The sequence below is a fragment of the Lithobates pipiens genome, unplaced genomic scaffold (genome assembly GCF_037356315.1).
Source record: "Lithobates pipiens isolate NorthernLeopardFrog02 unplaced genomic scaffold, aLitPip1_a1.2 Scaffold_10, whole genome shotgun sequence".
Lineage (NCBI taxonomy): Eukaryota > Metazoa > Chordata > Amphibia > Anura > Ranidae > Lithobates > Lithobates pipiens.
Genome location: NW_027507686.1, coordinates 79,369,880 through 79,388,207, shown reverse-complemented (window position 1 = coordinate 79,388,207; position 18,328 = coordinate 79,369,880). Strand labels below are relative to the sequence as shown.

The window sequence follows — 18,328 nt, the reverse complement described above, 5'->3', positions numbered from 1 at the left end:
TGCTGTGATTTCACTGTTAAACTTCAAATTTGCAGACTTTGTCTGCCAAAGTTATTGGAACTCTCGGTTAGAAATGAACTGTAAAATATGATACCGTCCCTTTAATTCACTTCAGCAAACCATAAGGAAAAAATAAATAAGAGAGGGAGAGAGGGGGGAATACTGGGTCCATTAAACACAGTTGGGACAGGTAAACAAAGCGAGATTTTCACACAGGTGCAAACAGGTTTTCAAACAGGAGCCATGAGCCGGACCCTTGTATGTTTATCCCTCCATTTCCAGGGAACGGGATCTACATTACCCGGTTTACTGCTTCTTTCTTTAAAGGCTTCAGCAAAACCACTTCTCTTATGCCATAACACTGTCCGTCCGATATTGCATTTATCTGTTAACACATTCCAACGCAATTGGAGTTTAAGCAAAAAGGAACGGTCTGACCTTATAATCCCCTCCTCTGTGTCCTCACAGAGGAGACCGGGGATCGTTGCGGGATCGCTGGAATTTCGGTATGGGCTCCGCTGCCTCCAAGAGAGGGTCCTCCTCCTCGTCTGCCCGTTCCCCGGTCTTACCGCTCGTTCGGCTGCTCCCCTTCCGCTCTCCCGCCCTGCTCACACCAAAGCGGGAAGTTGTTCCGGCCAAGCCGCCCTTGATCAGCTATTCACCGAAGTCGATCTCGGGGGGGGGGGGGGGGGGGGCGGAGCTGAAAGTCAGCGTGGCTGTTCGTTCCTCACGCCGGGGCAGAGCACCCTCTCACTGTGCTTGCCTCCGGCTCACTCCTCGGGGCCTCCACCATCTCCCACGAGGACGCCGCAGTCAGGCCCCTCCCCTCACCTCTCTCACATCCGCCCCATCAGCCAGCCGCAGGGACTCTGTTGTATGTTTCTAACCTAGAGGTCTGCTCTGTCAGGTCTATGATCTGTTTTCGCTGCTGCCTCTTAACCCTCGCCCCTAATTGAATGACTATACCACGAATTAATGCTTTATGCGCATTCCAGAGTACAAATTGATCCTGCACAGAAAAAGCATTGAGTTCAAAAAATTCTTTCAACTGCGATTCAATACTTTCTTTAACCACTTCCCACCCGGCCAATGCACATATACGGCCGGGTGGGAGCCGTCTACTTCTGATAGGACGTTCGGGAACGTCCATCAGAAGGAGCGGGTTCGCGCGCGTGCCCGCGCTGCGGCGCGATCCCGTTGCGCCCGTGTCACCCGGACACGGCGCATCTTAGATCGGCAGGAGGGCTCTCTGATTGGCCCTCCTGATCACATGACGGCCGTGTCCAATCACGGCCGTCATGTGATGTAAACAAACAGCCGGTTGCTAGGCAATCGGCTCCTCCTCTCCTCACACAGAAGTCATCGCTGAGGAGAGGAGAGCAGATCGCTGCAGCCGGCTGATGATCAGTGAGTATGAGCTGTTTTTTACAGCTTTTTACTCACTGATCACCAGTCTAGTGTAATACACAACACACCACACAGTATAAACACAATGTCCCCACACATGTCCCCAAAACATACATGTCCCCAAATAATAAATACACATGTCCCTAATAATAAAAACATGTCCCCCACATATGTCCCACTAAAATCACATGTCCCAATGATTATCTGCACACATATGTACGTGATCACCTGCACACATATGTACATGATCATTTGCGTAGATATGTCCGTGATCACACAAACCAATTATTATACACTTAACGGATTTTTTTTTACCAAAAACATGTAGCAGAATACATTTTGGCTTAAATTTATGACAAAATTTGATTTTATTGGATTTCTTTTAAAATAGAAAAAAGAAAATATTGTTTTTTTCCCAAATTTCAGCTTTTTTGCGCTTATATCGCAAAAAATAAAAAACGGAGTCGTAAATAAATACCACCAAAATAAAGCTCTATTTGTGCGAACAAAATGATAAAAATTTTATTTGGGTACAGTGTAGCATGACCGCGCAATTGTCACTGAAAGCGCTAGAGCGATGAAAGCTGAAAATTGGGCTGGGAAGGAAGGGGGCGAAAGTGCCCTGTATTGAAGTGGTTAAAGTCCTTTTTTTGCAAAATAAATGAGTTAAGCCTCCATAGTGGAGATGGTCCCCCCGTCGATACCCCCGACAATGTCAATGTGATAGATGTGTGGTCAGACCACGTAATGGTATTAATGCTCGTGGAAGTCACATCCGCTAAAGTATCCTGATCCACCAGAAATAGATCGATGCGGGAGTACGATCTGTGAGGCGACGAAAAGAATGTAAAATCCCTTTCGTCAGCATGAAAGCACCTCCAAACATCAAACAGCTCTTGCTTGTGGATTGAGGGTAGAAAGGATGGGCCTGTGCGCCTGGCTCCGGAGGTGGAGTCTATATTCGGATCTGGAGTTGCGTTAAAGTCACTGCAGATAATAAGTTTCCCCCTCAGATGAGCTCTCACTTTCCTCATTAGACTGTGGAAGAAGCTAACTTGGCGCTGATTAGGAAAATAGACATTCACTATGGTGAAGGTAGCTGAATTAAGTTCGCAAATTAGTATGAGAAAACGGCCCTTAACATCTTTAATGACCTCAAGTGGCGTAAAGGCTACCGAGTCCTTGATCGCTGTTAGAACTCCTTTAGTTTTATTGGCAGCGTTTACAAATGAACACATGGGGGAAATTTTTGTGAGAGCATTTTGGTGGTGCTGATGCAGCAAAGTGCGTCTCCTGGGCGCACAGGATATCAACCTTGTTGGAAATTGCTTCCGTCCACAGAGATCTCCTTTTAACTGGGTGGTTGAGACCCTTCGCATTAATTGAGATGATTTTGATGTCCATGGTTAACTTTTGGGGGAGCTGTAGTGTAGATGTGGACCTTAATTCTGTTTGATGGGATGTCTCCATCCTGTGGACGTGTGTGGTAAGGCGTTTGCATAAATGTGAAAACTGTGCAGCGGTTAGCATATGCTCACTGTGCAGGGTGGTGTGCGAGTTCATCCTGTTTCGTTCAGCTGTTTGTGTAAGGAGGTATTCCTGTATAGCAGTCCAATCCTGAGATTTCCGAATTCCGATTATTACAACTTTTAACGAAAAAGAGTAAGAAAAAACAAAGCAACAGAAGAAAAATAAGTAAACTGTAGAACCGGGTGACTTATAGTAAAGCCACATAATTTGTCCACTCCTAACAAGGGCAGAAAAACTTATAGTACCCGTAGGCAGCAATACACTGCTCAGATTCGGGGGGGGGGGGGGAAGTTATTTAGCCTATAGGCAATCCTGAGAGAACCTTCGGGGTTATCGTGGTAAGAGCAGTACCCGTCCGGGTTAGACGTGAAAATGGGCATTCCCATGAGTGACAGTTTTCCACGCGGGACTTGGTGTGCGTCTTGGGTTGCTCGCAGCATCGTCTGCCGCTCGCTCGGGAAGTATCTTCCACTGCTCCAAGAGAGATAACCCTTTCTCCAAAGAGTCAATGACGTGCGTGCGGCCATCTTTCATGATTGAAAGCTTGGTGGGGTACCCCCATCTGTAAAAGATTTTGTGGTTCCTGAGCACCTTTGTTATGGTGTTCAAATTTTTTCGTTTTTGTAGCGTGTATTTCGACAGGTCCGCATAAAAATTGCAGATTATGATATTGTGCAGGAATTTGCTCACCTTTGCGCATTATCATCATCAATTGTTCCTTCACATGATAGAAATGAAGGCGCAGGATCACATCTCTCGCAATCTGGTCTGACAAAAAAGATGGTTTTGGCAAGCGGTGGATCCTATCAATAGTTAATTCAAGATCAGAGAGATTAGGGTTAGGTGGTTTGAACATTGAGGAAACATAGGTACGCAGCTCATTCTGTTGGATCGACTCAGGGATCCCTCTGATTTTCAGGTTGTTCCTTCTGTTCCTATCCTCAATGTTTGCGAGCTTCGCTTTTATCCATTCATTGTCCCCATCCCTCTTATTATGAGAATCCACCAGGTCATTGATAGTGTCGGCAAACTCTCCCATTTTCTATTCAATGTGCTCTACCCGGGTCTCCACTCCCTGTATAGCTGTATGAAACTTATGCATGCATTGTGCCATGTCAGATTGAAGCAAACTTCTCAAAGATAAAAGCATATCTTTCAGCACAGTATCCATGACAGGCTGATGCAGGGTTGGGAAAGATTAGATGGAATCTGGAAGTCCATGTGTCTCATCCCCTGAGTCAGAGGCATGGCCGGCCTGCCGGTTGCATCCGTCGCCATCCAGTTTAAATTTTGCCTTAGCAGGGCTGCCTGATATGGGGGGGGGGGGGGGGAGCCAAGCTGGGAGCTAGCCGAGGAGCTATGATTGTGATGCCCATTAACAGACTTGGGGAGAGAGTTGGCCGCATTGTTTGTTGGCGTGGAAGATGGCCGGTGGCCATTTTGCTTACCATCCTGTAGCTTGTGCGGGTAAAAATCCGTCAAGCGATGTGGCTTGCGAAGTTCCTTGCGCTTCCGAGACATGCCTCGGAGGTAGTCTTCGGGTGTCTTGCTGTGTGGGAAGAACAAAAGAGCCCCGATGGGCCGGTTTGTGCCGCTGTTTCCCCCGATATGTTCCGGAGCTCCGGACTCAAGCTGCCATCCGCCGTGCACGCAGGCCACGCCCCCCCTTTTTTATATTTTTTAAAGTAATACTTTTATTACATTTTTTTCAGGACTAGGTAAATCAATTCCAATAGACACTGGCAAATTCTTGATTTTCATTGGGCAGATCTGTTTGAAGCTGACTTAAGCCTCCTACACACGATCAGATTTTCAGCAGGGAATTGTGTGATGACAGACTGTTTGCCTAAAATCCGACTTTTAGTATGCTCCATCAGACAATTGTCCAACTTTCCACCAACAAATGTTGGATGGCAGGCTAGTAAATTTTCAGCAGACAACAGTCCGTTATCATATTTTCCTATCATCTGTACACAAGTCTGTCACAAAAAAGTTAAAAGTACAAACACTCATGCTCAGAATCAATGCTCACCAAACACGACATTTTCAGAAGGTGCCCAAAGGGTGGCGCTCGAGATGAAATTCCTCATCATATGTTACAACATTCGTGTTTGTTGACCGACAATTGTGTATCGTTTGTATGCAAGACAAGTTCCTGGCAAGCGCCCTTCGGAATATGATCGTGTGTACTAGGCGTTAGGTATCCACAGTCATGGCTAAATGAAACGCCTTAATAAAAGTAATGTTGTTCATAGGCAGAGATAAGGCATCCATTAAACCTGTATTACTTTTAATTGTACATCACAGACACACAGGATTTCATATGTATAACTATTTATACTGTCATTTTCAAATGAATGGACATTGGCCAAAAAAGCAGGAATATGCCAGACTTAACCCCTCCCAGCTCAGATAACCCTTAGTTTTTTAGTTAGTGTCCTTAGGCGATTCTCATGCCTCTTGTTTTCTCTGAAGATCTCTCTTGTGAAGTCTGTCCCCATGACTTTTAGCCTGTGTCTTACACCCTTCGTGGGCAGAGGTGAACTATCCAGATCAATCACTACAGCCATCAGGCCAAGAGGAGACCATATCCTTCATAAAAGCGATGGCAGCATGTAATGTCTGACAGTTGGTGCTGGATTATGTGGGTGGTGATCTTTCCAGTGTATCCAATGACCACTGGGAGGGTGCTATAGAGAGATCCAAGGCAGGGATCCTTGGAAATGATCCAGGGGAGTCAAGTCCTTGAGAGTCCTCTAAGGCATACCCTCCATAATGGGGGAAAAACTGGACTTCTGGTCCTGCAGCTATGGACATGGCAAGTGCCTCTGTTTATAGTGGAATACAGGCAGGGAGGGAGGGGGGCAGGGATATGATTGAATGGGTTACCAAATCCCTTAATCAAGTAGGGAGGACCCATTAAAAAGTTTTCCCTGCAATGTCTCCCCAGAGGGTCAGTTTTAGCTCTGAATCCCTGCCCTTTGTCTGTTTCAAGGGAGGCTTAGGTGTTTTAGGGGTTCTAGCGTGGAATGTCTGGGACACAAACATGGTTGCTTTCCTTTGCCTTTTTTTCCTTTTTTTGATCATCAGTAAATTAGTTCTTCCTGGAACATTCTCAAGGTCCAGGGCTGTCTAAGACACAGAAGGCCATGCTGGGCTTCCTGACAGATGTGGTACGCACTAACCCTAACTTATGCTGCTGGAATCTTTTCCCCAAATTGACTGGTTTTGGATCTTGGTGACTGACAAAAATTCAGTCCTTTCCTGAGCAACCTCACTTACAAGAGGCAATATTTGCTGATTAAGCTCACCTGGAAAATGTATTTTCACTATGAAGCTACCCAATACCTAAAAGAGGTTGAATTCTACAATAAATGAATGTCTCTGGCTGTTGACCCAGCTATTTCTTACTTGAATAGGACATCACAATCTCGGTGGATAAGGTTCCAGTCTTGAAAGGCAACACCGATAAGAGGTTAGATACCTTCTTTAAAGCACTCTTCTTTTTGGTTTGAATGGCTCTGCAGATGCTGGTGGTTATAGTAGATGTTTTCCAAAGTTTGTAAGAAGCTCATGCTGCCATTTACCAACTCCTAGAAGATTTTTCTTGAGAGTTTTTTGTTTCTCAGTGGATGCCTAGGAAGACTGCATAGGGCAGCTTTCACAGGTGGGCACTAGATCTGTTGCTATGAGAAGGATCCTATGGCTTAAGTGCTGGTCGATAGAACTTCTTTGCATGAAGTAGATTAAGAAGCTGCCCTTTGAGGTTTAAAGCTTGTTTGAACCATTGGGTTATATGGATATACTATAAGGGGAGCCTTGGCAAGCTTTTTGCCAGTGGCCAATCACCCGAAAGTAGCAGTCTTATAACATACAGTATGGTCTAAGAATACCAGTTATGTGTCTTGTATCCTACTTCAAAATAAGGAAATTACAGGTACAGAATTGTCTGGCCTTTTTTATAGCTCGTAGGCAAGTTGTTAAAAAAAAAAAGATATGAGGGACTTTTGATTTATGTACCTGTAATTTCCCTATTTTGGAGTAGAGTACAAGACAGATAACTGGTGTTCTTGGACAATCTTTTACTAACGTGACTCTTCCCTGGTGGACTTCAATGTGATTCATTGCTAATTTAAGGTTCTTCTACATTCAACCAGGACTCGCCAAACACCCAGCAAATCAAACTTGTGCATATTCACTCATTATTACTGTTCAATATCCAATTGGATATCTGTAAGCCCTTGTACACACGGTCGGAAAATCTGTCGGAATGAGTCTTATTGGACCGTGTCGTCAGATAATCCGACTGTGTGTGGTATGCATCGGACTGATTCCGTCCGAATCTCCGTCCGACCCAATTTTCCAACATGTTGGAAATATTTCCCGACCAACTGGGCCGGACGGACCTAATCCGATCAGGTGTAGAGCATTTTCATCGGACCAAGTGCCACGCATGCTCAGATCAAATTCCTACATCAAAGCTACTGGCTACTAGCCTGAATGTAGTCCCATCGTAACGAAATTACGTCATCACGTTCTGAAAGATCGGATTTTTCGCCAACTTGGCCCGACCGTGTGTATGCAACAGTTTCGGACACAATCCGTCGGGCAAAATCCGACGCATTTGGTTGGCAAAATCTCCGACCGTGTGTACGTGGGCTAAGAGGTAGTTAGCAGTTATAGAAGTAAAATAACCTCTCTTGGTTAGGCCCCTTTCACACTACTGTGACTTCAAAGTCGCGTGATTTTGCTGTGACTTTTGCCGCAATTTTTTTAGATTTCAGGGAATGCCTGTATAACTCGCATCAAAGTCAGACCAAAGTAGTGCAGGGACTACTTTGAAGTCGGCACGATTTGAAGTCATACTAATATGAATGGTTGTCATTGGAAATCATGGGGAACGACTTGTCATGCGACTTTGCAGTCCCAATTTATAGGACAAGTCTTACAATGGTGAAAGGGGCCTTAGTCTTTTTAGTATAGTTTCACTTTGAGAGTACATGCTTTATTATTAATAGCTACACAAAATGTATGTTCTTTCTATGGCTCTGGGATCTGCATAGTAGATGATTGTACATAAAACTTCAGGTTAATTTTATTAATATTATGTCAAATTTTGTATAAAACCTTAAGGACTTTTAAGATGCATTCAGGCTAACAACATTTTTAAAAAAATTACATAAAATCACTGTAGTGGTAGTACTGCATCTGTGCATTTTAGTTTTGTGTGTGTACTCGCACATCTAGGACAAACTATAATGATATACAAATGGGTGCTGGTTCTAGGCATTGTGTAGAATGTGAAATCTGCAATTTCTTAATTGTGTTAAAGTGATTGTAAATGATCACCTTGTAAAACAACCCATTCAGTTTAAAATAGAAATGAGGCAAAACATTTGTGTATAGATATGAAAAAAAAATATTAATGCCTTTTTATAAGTGATCACATTCCCTCTGTTCTCAGCTGCATAAGAGCTGGGGGGAGGAGAAGCACCACTGAGCTTCCCAGTGAATGGCTGTGCAGCAGGGGTGTGTCAGGACAGGTCTGATCATTGGAGAACAGCCTGAGTTCCCAGCATTGCTAGAGAACTGACCACAGGTGTGTTCTCCTGCTTAGTGTGGTCAGTTTTAATAGGAAAGCAGAGGGACTGTCAGGAACACCAGGAATTTCACACAAAGGAGGCAATACAAAGAGAGCGGGATATTTTCTCATTCAAGTACATGATACAGCAGGCACATATCGGGACTATGGAATGCTGAGTTTGCATACTCTTTACATTGCAGGGCATTTTTATCATGGAAAAAAAAGTTTGTGGATAGAAATTAACATATTGTACTCAAAAGTGAAACATTTAACAGCTGTAAATAAGGTGATGGATGGAAATGATTTATTCTATGCAGACAGTTATGGAAGTAAAAACATGACCTTTTCCCCAAACACTGGACGAGTGAAAGCATGAATTTCAGGGCAGCCCGGTGAAAGAATTTGGATGCTCCAAGAACTTGTTAGAGAGAATTTCTAGACCTGTTCAAGCTTGGATTGAGATGTGATCTCTGTTTGCTTAGGTTGCTGTAACAATAAAATGGCTTCTGAGATTGTTTTAATGAATGCAATAACACTGTTGCCACCTAGTGCTGAATCTCCACAATTTATAATCTGTCCTGTTCTAGTAGAAAATTCATGAATAGACTTCTTCAAAATTAGTGTTTGGAGCTTAGAGCAGCAACCATATCAAACCAAATGGAATTCACTTTCTCGGAAGATACACCAATACAGAATAAAAGCTTTGCTGCATTTTGCTGCTTGCACCATTTTGACTAAGTACCAAACATTTTGAAAAGTCTGTATTGATTTCTTGTGGGTTTATAGCATTAGTCATGGTGAATTACACTGTTGATTCATGAGTGTACAGAACACCTCTAAAGTTTAAGATGTCACTTGCTAAATTTGATCACACACATTACCTTCTGCTTACCAACCTTTAGAAAGAAAAAGGCAAAAACATCCACGTGAGTATTTGAACATATTGGAAAGTTCTCGTTAATCACCTGAATCTTTCAGTCTAACCTCTTCAGCCCCGGAAGATTTTACCCCTTTCCTGACCAGATTTGGCGATTTGGCACTGCGTCACTAACAATTGCGGTCGTGCGACGTTGCACCCAAACAAAATTGACGTCTTTTTTTTCCCCCACAAATAGAGCTCTCTCTTATATTCACTGACCGACACAGTTCCTCTCTTAGCCATTGGGTTGTTTGCCCTATTACTAGGAGATACTAGGCATTAGTTGTAATACAACACTCAGAACTCTTAGTTCTGCCCAGTGGGCGGTCCCTTGGGCAACAGCCCTCCAGTCTGCCAAACAGACCTCCATTTTATTTTGCCTAGTGAAGAAGGACCTAGGAACCCTGCGGGCCCATCGGTCCGTGCTTTTTTTTTTATGCAGAAGCCTGGCTTTTTGCCCAAGATGAATGATCCTGTGATCTGCTATCAACAGCCGGCTGGGTGACAAGCTGGATACCCTTATCCTTGTAGTCTCCCGAGTCCGGCCATCGAGCGTGTGCAGACCAGAGCTCCACGCTGGGTTGGCCATGACGAAACCTCAGATCCAGAGGTGGTTGATGAGCTTTTATGCTCGAAGCATACATGACCGGGCTACTGATATCTGCGTCACAGTGGGCCTAGGCCAGCAGCCACCCTGTACTGATCAGTGAGTGGGTCTGTAATGGAATGTCTCCTAGCTCTTCAGGACTGGTAAGTACAGCTCTCCCTGCCTCAGTGGGGCTGAGCAGCTGGGCATTCCCTGGGAGGTCGATTCGGGGGTCCCTCACCTCCCTCTCTTCTCTCCCTGTCCCTATCTTCCCTCCCCCCAAGGGAAATGCTGCATGTGGCTGCTGAGCGGTCTGTGTGTGCATATACAGGGGCTCTCTGGTGGACTCTCACCTGGGAGGGGGGCTGTGCGGCTTAGCGGTGTCCTGGGTCCTGTATTTCATGCCCCTGGAAGGTGCCTGTGAGATTTTGTTGATGTCTTGTATGGCGTTGTGTTCTCTGCCATCGTTTTTCTTTCTGTACCTCATGGAGCTGCTGGCGGCCATTTTAGGTGTGGGCAAGGGCAGCATGCCTTCCTGGGCTTCAGCGACCATTTTCCTAATGATCTCCTATTCAGGACACTGGCGGCCATTTTCTGGAAGCCTGAACACTTTTTTTCAGTGTTCTCTAGCAGCAGCATGGCTCATGTGCTCTCACAGCCATTTTCCCTGTGTTTTATGTCTTTGTACTGGAAATTTTATTGAAGTCAATGAGCACATTTCAGAGCGGTTTGGCACTAATTACCGCAGCTGCCACCGACACAGCTTTTGTTTCCTCTGCACCGGGAGCACACGGGGACTACAGGCAATACTTGTGGGACAGCGCAGAACTCCTCAGGGTGGTGAGTCCGGCCGGAAAGAGCCCCTTAGCCAGCAACAGCAAGGAGGGTGGGACTGTCACTGTCCTAAGTCCCCTTTGGATGGCAGACAGGGTAGGGTCAATATGGCTTCAGAAACTAGTGTTTCTTCCCCCGACATCCAGGCAATTGCAACCCGGTCACCTGCAGACTGCGCAGTGCCCATGGACACCCTGATGGCTGTCCTCAATTTGTTCGTTCCCAAGATGGAGGCGGTGCGTGGGGAAAAAGGTATACTAAAGTGGCCCGGCCCCCCGTCCTCTGGAGAGAGCTCTGACGCAGACTCGGGTCCTGCTGAGGCTGGTGACCCCTGCTCTGTCTTGTCAAACGATGCTAACCAGGACCAATCGGACAGTGAGGATGAGTCACTGTCCGGGCGCGACAAAGCGCTTCTTGGAGCACTTATCACAGCTGTACATGATACCCTGAAGATTCAGGAGCCAGCGGATCCCTCTGCTGATGTACCGGTCCCTTTTGGGTCCCGCAAACCAGCACGTTCACCTAAGGTGTTCCCGTATCTGACCTATTTTGACAAGTTAATTTACAAGGTCCCCAAATACATGGCAGTGCATTACCCATTTGAGGAGAGCCTTCGCAAAAAAAATGGTCGGCTCCTCCGGTCATGGACCCCCCAGTATCCAGGTTAACTAAAGTAACCGCGATCCCGGTTGAGGGGACTCCTGCATTCAAGGATCCCAGGGACAGGGAAGGCTGTGGCTCGTTCCTTGTTTACGGTTGTGGGGTCAGCCGTGCAACCAGTACTGGCATCCGCACTTGTGTCGCAGACACTGAGTGGGCAAAACGTTTGCACCGTGAATTGGGAGAGCAACAGGCTTCTCCTGTCTGCGTGGAACTAGCAGACCAACTAGTGCAAGGCCTTAAGTACATCTGTGACATGGCCCTGGATACTCTCCCTCTGTTATCCAGAGCTTCAGTGTCAGCTGTGGTGCTGAGGCGCCTGATTTGGCTAAAATGCTGGTCTGCGGACCAGGCATCCAAAAAAGCCCTGACGGATCTTCACTTCTTTTGGAGCCTCTTTGGATGATATTATTAAAAATGCCACCGTTGGTAAGAGTACCTTACTTCCATAGGCCAGGAAGGCTAAGGAGCCACGCCATAGCCAAGGGCCCTCTTTTTCCGCTTACAGGCGGCTTTTTCGTTCCGCCCGGAGCTTCGACAAAACGTCCCCAGCCCAACAGGACGACCACGGACGGTCAAAAACATCCCTGGAACTGCAAGCCTGCGAATTAAAAAGCTACCGCATGAAGGTTTGCCCCCACCCATGTTTCAGGTGGGGGGTCGCCTTCGGGAGTTTGCAGCCCAGTGGTACTCTTGGTTATCCAACCAATGGGTCTGCGATCTGATTTCCACAGGCTACAAGATAGTTTCTCTCTTGGCCTCAAAACAGATTCTTCCCCTCCAGCATACCCATATCCCTGGCTCGCCAGGAGGCCCTCTTGGGGGCAGTAAGGGACCTGCTGAATTGCAGGGTGGTTGTACTGGTTCCAGAATCGGAACGCTTCCAGGCATTCTACTCAAATCTGTTTGTGGTTCCCAAGAAGGGGTCCATCCAATCTTGGAGCTAAAAAGCCCTCAATCACTTTGTAAAAGTGCAGAGGTTCAGAATGGAATCAGTTTGCTCAGTAGTCGCTGCACTCCATCAAGGGGACTCCCTGGCGTCTTTAGACATCCAGGATGCATACCTGCACATACCCATATCCCTTTGGCATCAAAAATTTCTGCGGTTTGCAGTCGGGGAAGCCCACTACCAGTTTGTGGCTCTTCCTTTTGGCCTGGCATCAGCCCCCTGAGCCTTTACCAAGGTATTGGCTCCAGTGTTGGCATTGCTATGGCAACCTGGGATCGCGATCCTGGGATACCTAGATGATCTCCTCCTGAGGACTTCTTCCCTCTCAGAATTAGAGGAGGATGTGATGTGGCGATCACCATGCAGACCCTGCAAGAATTTGGGTGGCTGTTGAATCTAAAGAAGTCATGGTCGTCTGGAGTACCTAGGCTTGCTGCTGGACTCCATGGAAGCGAGTGTTTCTCCCTTCAAACAAACTGCAGACTCTCAGATCCGTGGTAAAACTGCTTATGAACCACAAGTGGTCGTCGCTCCACTTTTGCATGTGAGTACTGGGACTCATGGTAGCCTCCTTCGAGGCAGTACTTTATGCCCAGTTCCACACCAGAGTCCTGCAGAAGGAGATTTTGAAAAAATGGGACAAATCTCAGTTGTCCCTGAATCGACAGATCCAGGTGAGCCAGTCAGTCAGAGACTCGCTGATCTGGTGGTTGAGGTCCCCGGTGATTAAGTCCGGGAAATCGTTCCTACCTCTGAAGTGGACAGTGATCACACTGGACGCCAGTATATCCGGCTGTGGTGGAGTGATGGGGTTTAGTCGGCTCAGGGCCTCTGGTTGACGGAAGAATCCAAGTTGCTGATCAATCTGCTCGAATTGAGAGCTATCAGGCAGTGCCTCTCCACATAGTTACATGGTTAGTAAGGTTGAATAAAGACACAAGTCCACCCATTTCAACCTGAGTGAGTGTCTACCATTATCCCTATCCCTGTACATTGCACACTCACATCGGTCCCTACCCTCAAGGAGCCCACAAGCCAAGGTCCCCATTCATATACTAGGGCCAATTTTTGACAGAAGCCAATTAACCTAACTGCATGTCTTTGGAGTGTGGGAGGAAACCGGAGTACCCGGAGGAAACCCACGCAAGCACAGGGAGAACAAACTCCAGGCAGGTAGTGTTGTGGTTGGGATTTGAACCAGCAACCTTTTCTTACTGCTAGGTAAGAGTGCTAACCACTATACCACTGTGCCGCCCAAATGGTCGATGAGGCTGCAAGGGTGTCAGATCAGGATCCAGTCAGACAACGCCACTGCGGTGGCATACGTCAATCACCAAGGGGGAACAAGAAGCTCAGCCACTGCACGGGAGTTCGCTCACATACTTCGGTGGGCAGAGGGACACGTACCGGCCCTGTGGGCCATTTACATCCTGGGAGTGGAGAAATGGCAGGTGGACTATCTGAGTCGACAAATGCTGGACCCAGGAGAATGGGCATTGCATCCGGAGATATTCAAACTACTGTGCTTGAAGTGGGGCACACCAAACGTGGATCTTCTAGCCTCCTGTCTCAATCGGAAGGTGCCAAGATTCGTGTCCAGGACAAGAGATCCGCGGGCAGACGTGTCGGGCGCGCTGGTGGCTCCGTGGGATCAGTACCAGCTGATCTACGCCTTTCCTCCACTGAAACTGTTACCACGCCTGCTTCGCATAGTGGAAGCCAAGGGGATCCCAGTGATACTGGTTGCCCCGGATTGGCTTCAGCGTCCTTGGTACGCAAACCTGGTGCATCTGGTGGCAGACGCTCCCTGGTGACCGCCGTTGCGAGAGGACCTTCTGTCTCAAGGTCCGATTCTCCATCCTGCTTTACCATCGCTGGCTTTAACGGCATGGCTATTGAGAGCCAGATGTTGAGAAACCGGGGTCTGTCTTGGTGATTCCAACTATGTAAAGAGCACAAATTCTCTTCCCGGAAGATATACCATCGTACCTGGAAGGCCTACATCTCCATGTGTGAGGAGAAAGGATGGCATCCGCGCTCCTTTTCTGTATCCAGGATCCTGCTGTTTCTTCAGCAAGGAGTTAACCAAAAATTGGCGTTGAGCACCATTAAGGGGCAAATTTCAGCCTTGGCTGTCTTTTTTCAGCGACCCCTGGAGTCTCACTCATTAGTGAGTACCTTCGTTCAGGGGGTACGACATGTAGTCCCTCCGGTGCGTCCACCGTTGCCCCCTTGGGACTTGAACCTGGTGTTGTCGGCTCTTCAAAAACCGCTGTTTGAAAAGATCAGGGAGTTTTTTATTTCTTGCGCTGTAAACAAAAAAAGAGCGTAAATTTTGAAAAAAAGCATTTTTTTTTTTACTTGACTAAATATCCCCCAAGAATATATAAAAAAATGTTTTCCCTCAGTTTAGGCTGATATGTATTCTAAATATTTTTGAAAAAAAAAATCCCAATAAGAGTGTATTGATTGGTTTGCACAAAATGTATAGTGTCTACAAAATAGGGGATAGTTTTATGGCATTTTTATTTTTAATTATTTTTTTTATTAGTAATGGTGGTGATCTGCGATTTTTTTTTTTTTTTTTTTTTGGCAGGGCAGTACAAAACCCCCCCAAATGACCCCATTTTGGAAAGCAGACACCCCAAGGAAATTGCTGAGGGGCATGTTGAGCCCATTGAATATTTTTTTATTTATTTTTTGTCCCAAGTGATTGAATAATGACACAAAAAAAAAAATTTACAAAAAGTTGTCACTAAATGATATATTGCTCACACATGCCATAGTTATATGTGGAATTGCAGCCCAAAATATATTCTGCTGCTTCTCCTGAGTACGGGGATACCACATATGTGGGACTTTTTGGGAGCCTAGCTGCGTACGGCACCCCGAAAACCAATCACTGCCTTCAGGATTTCTAAGGGTGCAAATTTTTGATTTCACTCCTCACTACCTATCACAGTTTTTGAAGGCCATAAAATGCCAAAATAGCACAAACCCCCCCCAAATGACCCCATTTTGGAAAGTAGACACCCCAAGCTATTTACTGAGAGGCATGTTGAGTCCATGAAATATTTAATATTTTGCCACAAGTTGCGGGAATATTACAAACTTTTTTTTTTTTTTTTTTGCACAAAGTTGTCACTAAATGATATATTGATAGGTCCTAATACCCCAATACATTCACTTCCAAATTCCAATACTACATCCAAAAACCAACAAAGAAGCCAACGCCCCCTTCCCACATCTACACTGGAACTAAACTTGCCAGAACTCCACCAAGGCCCATCCCCCACAGTAAGTGAGCTCTGTACACCTTCATGTGTGAAAATGTGTCTGTTTATTGTGGGCTTATTGTCATTTTCCCATATCAACTACTACTTCCTTTTTTAATACAATCTTCTAACCAGATTTCCTGTATAGAAATTGCTAAAGGTTTTATCTCCAGTATAATGAACACAACTTTTTATGTGTGATCTATCACTATAATAAATGTCACAATCCTTACTTAAACTTCATGCATGATTCAAATTAATTGCTGTGTAATGCCAAAGATTGTAAAGAATGTCTACTTCTATAACGTCTGTGTGCTTTTGGTGGGTTGAAACTGTCTACCTGTGTTCATTAATAATTCTATTTGACTTCTGGTTTCCCTGTCCTTTCCAAAATTGTCACTATTTGTTTGTTTATAGCGCAAAAAATAAAAACTGCAGGTGATCAAATACCACCAAAACAAAGCGCTATTTGTGGAAACAAAGGACATCAATATTGGGTACTGCACAATGATCTGTTAAATTGACGCAGTGCTGTATCGCAAAAAATGCCCTGGTTGGGAAGGGGGCAAAACCTTCTGGGGCTGAAGTGGTTAAACACACTGTATATAGCTGGCTGCTAAGCAGGGGGTCGGGAAGCCGGCTGCCGCCTTCTTAACAACCGATGAGTCATCAGCTGTCAGCGGGGTTCCCCGCTGATGGCTGAATGTAAAAAAAATTCCAAAATCCATATCAAACCCTTATCCGAGAATGCAGGTCAGGAAAGGGAGGGGACAAGCAAATGTCAAGCCCCCTACTAAACCATACTAGGCCACACGCCCTCAACACGGGAAGGGGGGGTGGGTACTTGATAGGGACAAGGGCCTCTTCCCAACAACCCTGGCTGGTTGTTGTTGGGGTCTGCGGGCAAGGGGCTTAGAATCTGGAAGGGGACCCCCAGATCCCCCCCCATGGGAATTGGTACCCCTACCCATTCACCTCAAAAAGCAGTCCTTTATTAAAAAAATAGCTCTGAGCCGTCTACTCCTGCTGCTGTCTCTCCCGCCACCATCTTCTCCGGCACCTTCTTTTCCCGGTGCTCTCGTTTCTCCAATCGGTCTTCTTGTGCTATCTTCTCCCACTGCTGTCTTCTTCCTTGCCACCGGTTACCTGCTATAAAAAAAAAAAAAAAAAAAAAAAGAAGCAAAAAGCTGCTCGTCTTCTGTGGCTGTCTCCCTCCGTTGTGCTGTCACCTGACCTATCTTATATAGTCATGAGCGTGACCATCCGATGACATCAACTGTTGATCTCACAAGGGGCGGGCTCTCCTGGTGATTTCATCGGATGGCCACGTCCCATGGCTATATAAGAGATGCTAGACAGCGGGGGACAACATGGAGGAAGACTGCCATAGAAGAGGGGTTTTTTTTATAGTGGGTAACTGGCGGCGAGGAAGAAGACGGCATAAGAAGACAGCTTGGGGAGAAGATGGGGGCCAGGGTTGTCATAATGAGGCCCTTGCCCCCATCAACATGGAGGCAAGCACCCACCCTCCCCCCCATATGTTGAGGGCATGCGGCCTGGTATGGTTCAGGAGGGTGTGGTGTGCTTGCTTGTCTCTCCCTTTCCTGATCTGCCAGGCTGCGTGCTCGGATAAGGGTTTGGTATGGATTTTGGGGGGGACCCCATGCCAAAAAAAATTGTTGGGGAGCCCTCTGAATCCATACTAGACCCAAAGGGCCTGGAGGGGACCCCATGCTCTATTTTTCACAAATTTATTTTTTTTTTTTCCGGCAATTTTTACAGTTTTTTGTTTTTCTACATTCAGCTGTCAGCAGAAACTCCGCTGACAGCTGATGACTCATCGGTTGTTAAGAACACGGCAGCTGGTTTTCCCAGTCCCCTGCTTAGCAACCAGCTATGTACAGTGTTAAAATAAAAACCGCAAAACACATGAAAAATCGCATCACAAATCCAACACTTGCATTTCTGGTGTGATTCCATTGAAGTCTATTACCCGCAAAACACGGCAAAAAAGCCCCCGACCCTTTCCAAAAATGCACCGGCCGCAAAAGGCATAGATGTGAGTTTGTAGCATAGGAAACTGTTAAATGGACTGTAGTGAGTTTCTGCAAACTGCGAAATGCACTAAAAAACGCATAGGTGTGAACTAGGTAGATGAACTACAGTTCTCAGTTTTAAACTAGTAATATCGTAGAATAAAATTTTAATAGAAACCTTTCCGCACTCCAAATGTGCAAATGGTATCTAAATGCCCAACTGTATCCACTAACCTGGATTTTAATGCTTCACAAGTATGCTGTACCACATGCTAAAAATTCTGATCATATTTTACATCCTGATTTGTATCTCTTGGTTTTTAGGTCCTAATACCCCAATACATTCACTTCCAAATTCCAATACTACATCCAAAAACCAACAAAGAAGCCAACGCCCCCTTCCCACATCTACACTGGAACTAAACTTGCCAGAACTCCACCAAGGCCCATCCCCCACAGTAAGTGAGCTCTGTACACCTTCATGTGTGAAAATGTGTCTGTTTATTGTGGGCTTATTGTCATTTCCCATATCAACTACTACTTCCTTT

General features: G+C 45.9%; 1 protein-coding gene across 4 annotated transcripts in view; it reads left to right on the top strand.

The window, feature by feature from the left end:
• The window catches only part of MUS81 (MUS81 structure-specific endonuclease subunit), a 326,264-nt gene that overhangs the window by 113,151 nt on the left and 194,785 nt on the right, over nucleotides 1-18,328 (top strand). For 3 of the 4 annotated variants that reach the window (XM_077456085.1, XM_077456072.1, XM_077456077.1), the window contains exon 1: nucleotides 18,004-18,238. In XM_077456085.1, the coding sequence (XP_077312211.1) occupies nucleotides 18,038-18,238 (201 nt within the window). In that variant the 5' untranslated portion in view covers nucleotides 18,004-18,037. Of the gene's footprint in view, nucleotides 1-15,632; nucleotides 15,767-18,003; nucleotides 18,239-18,328 lie in introns of those variants that run through there. The other variant, XM_077456093.1, reaches the window with a different exon arrangement.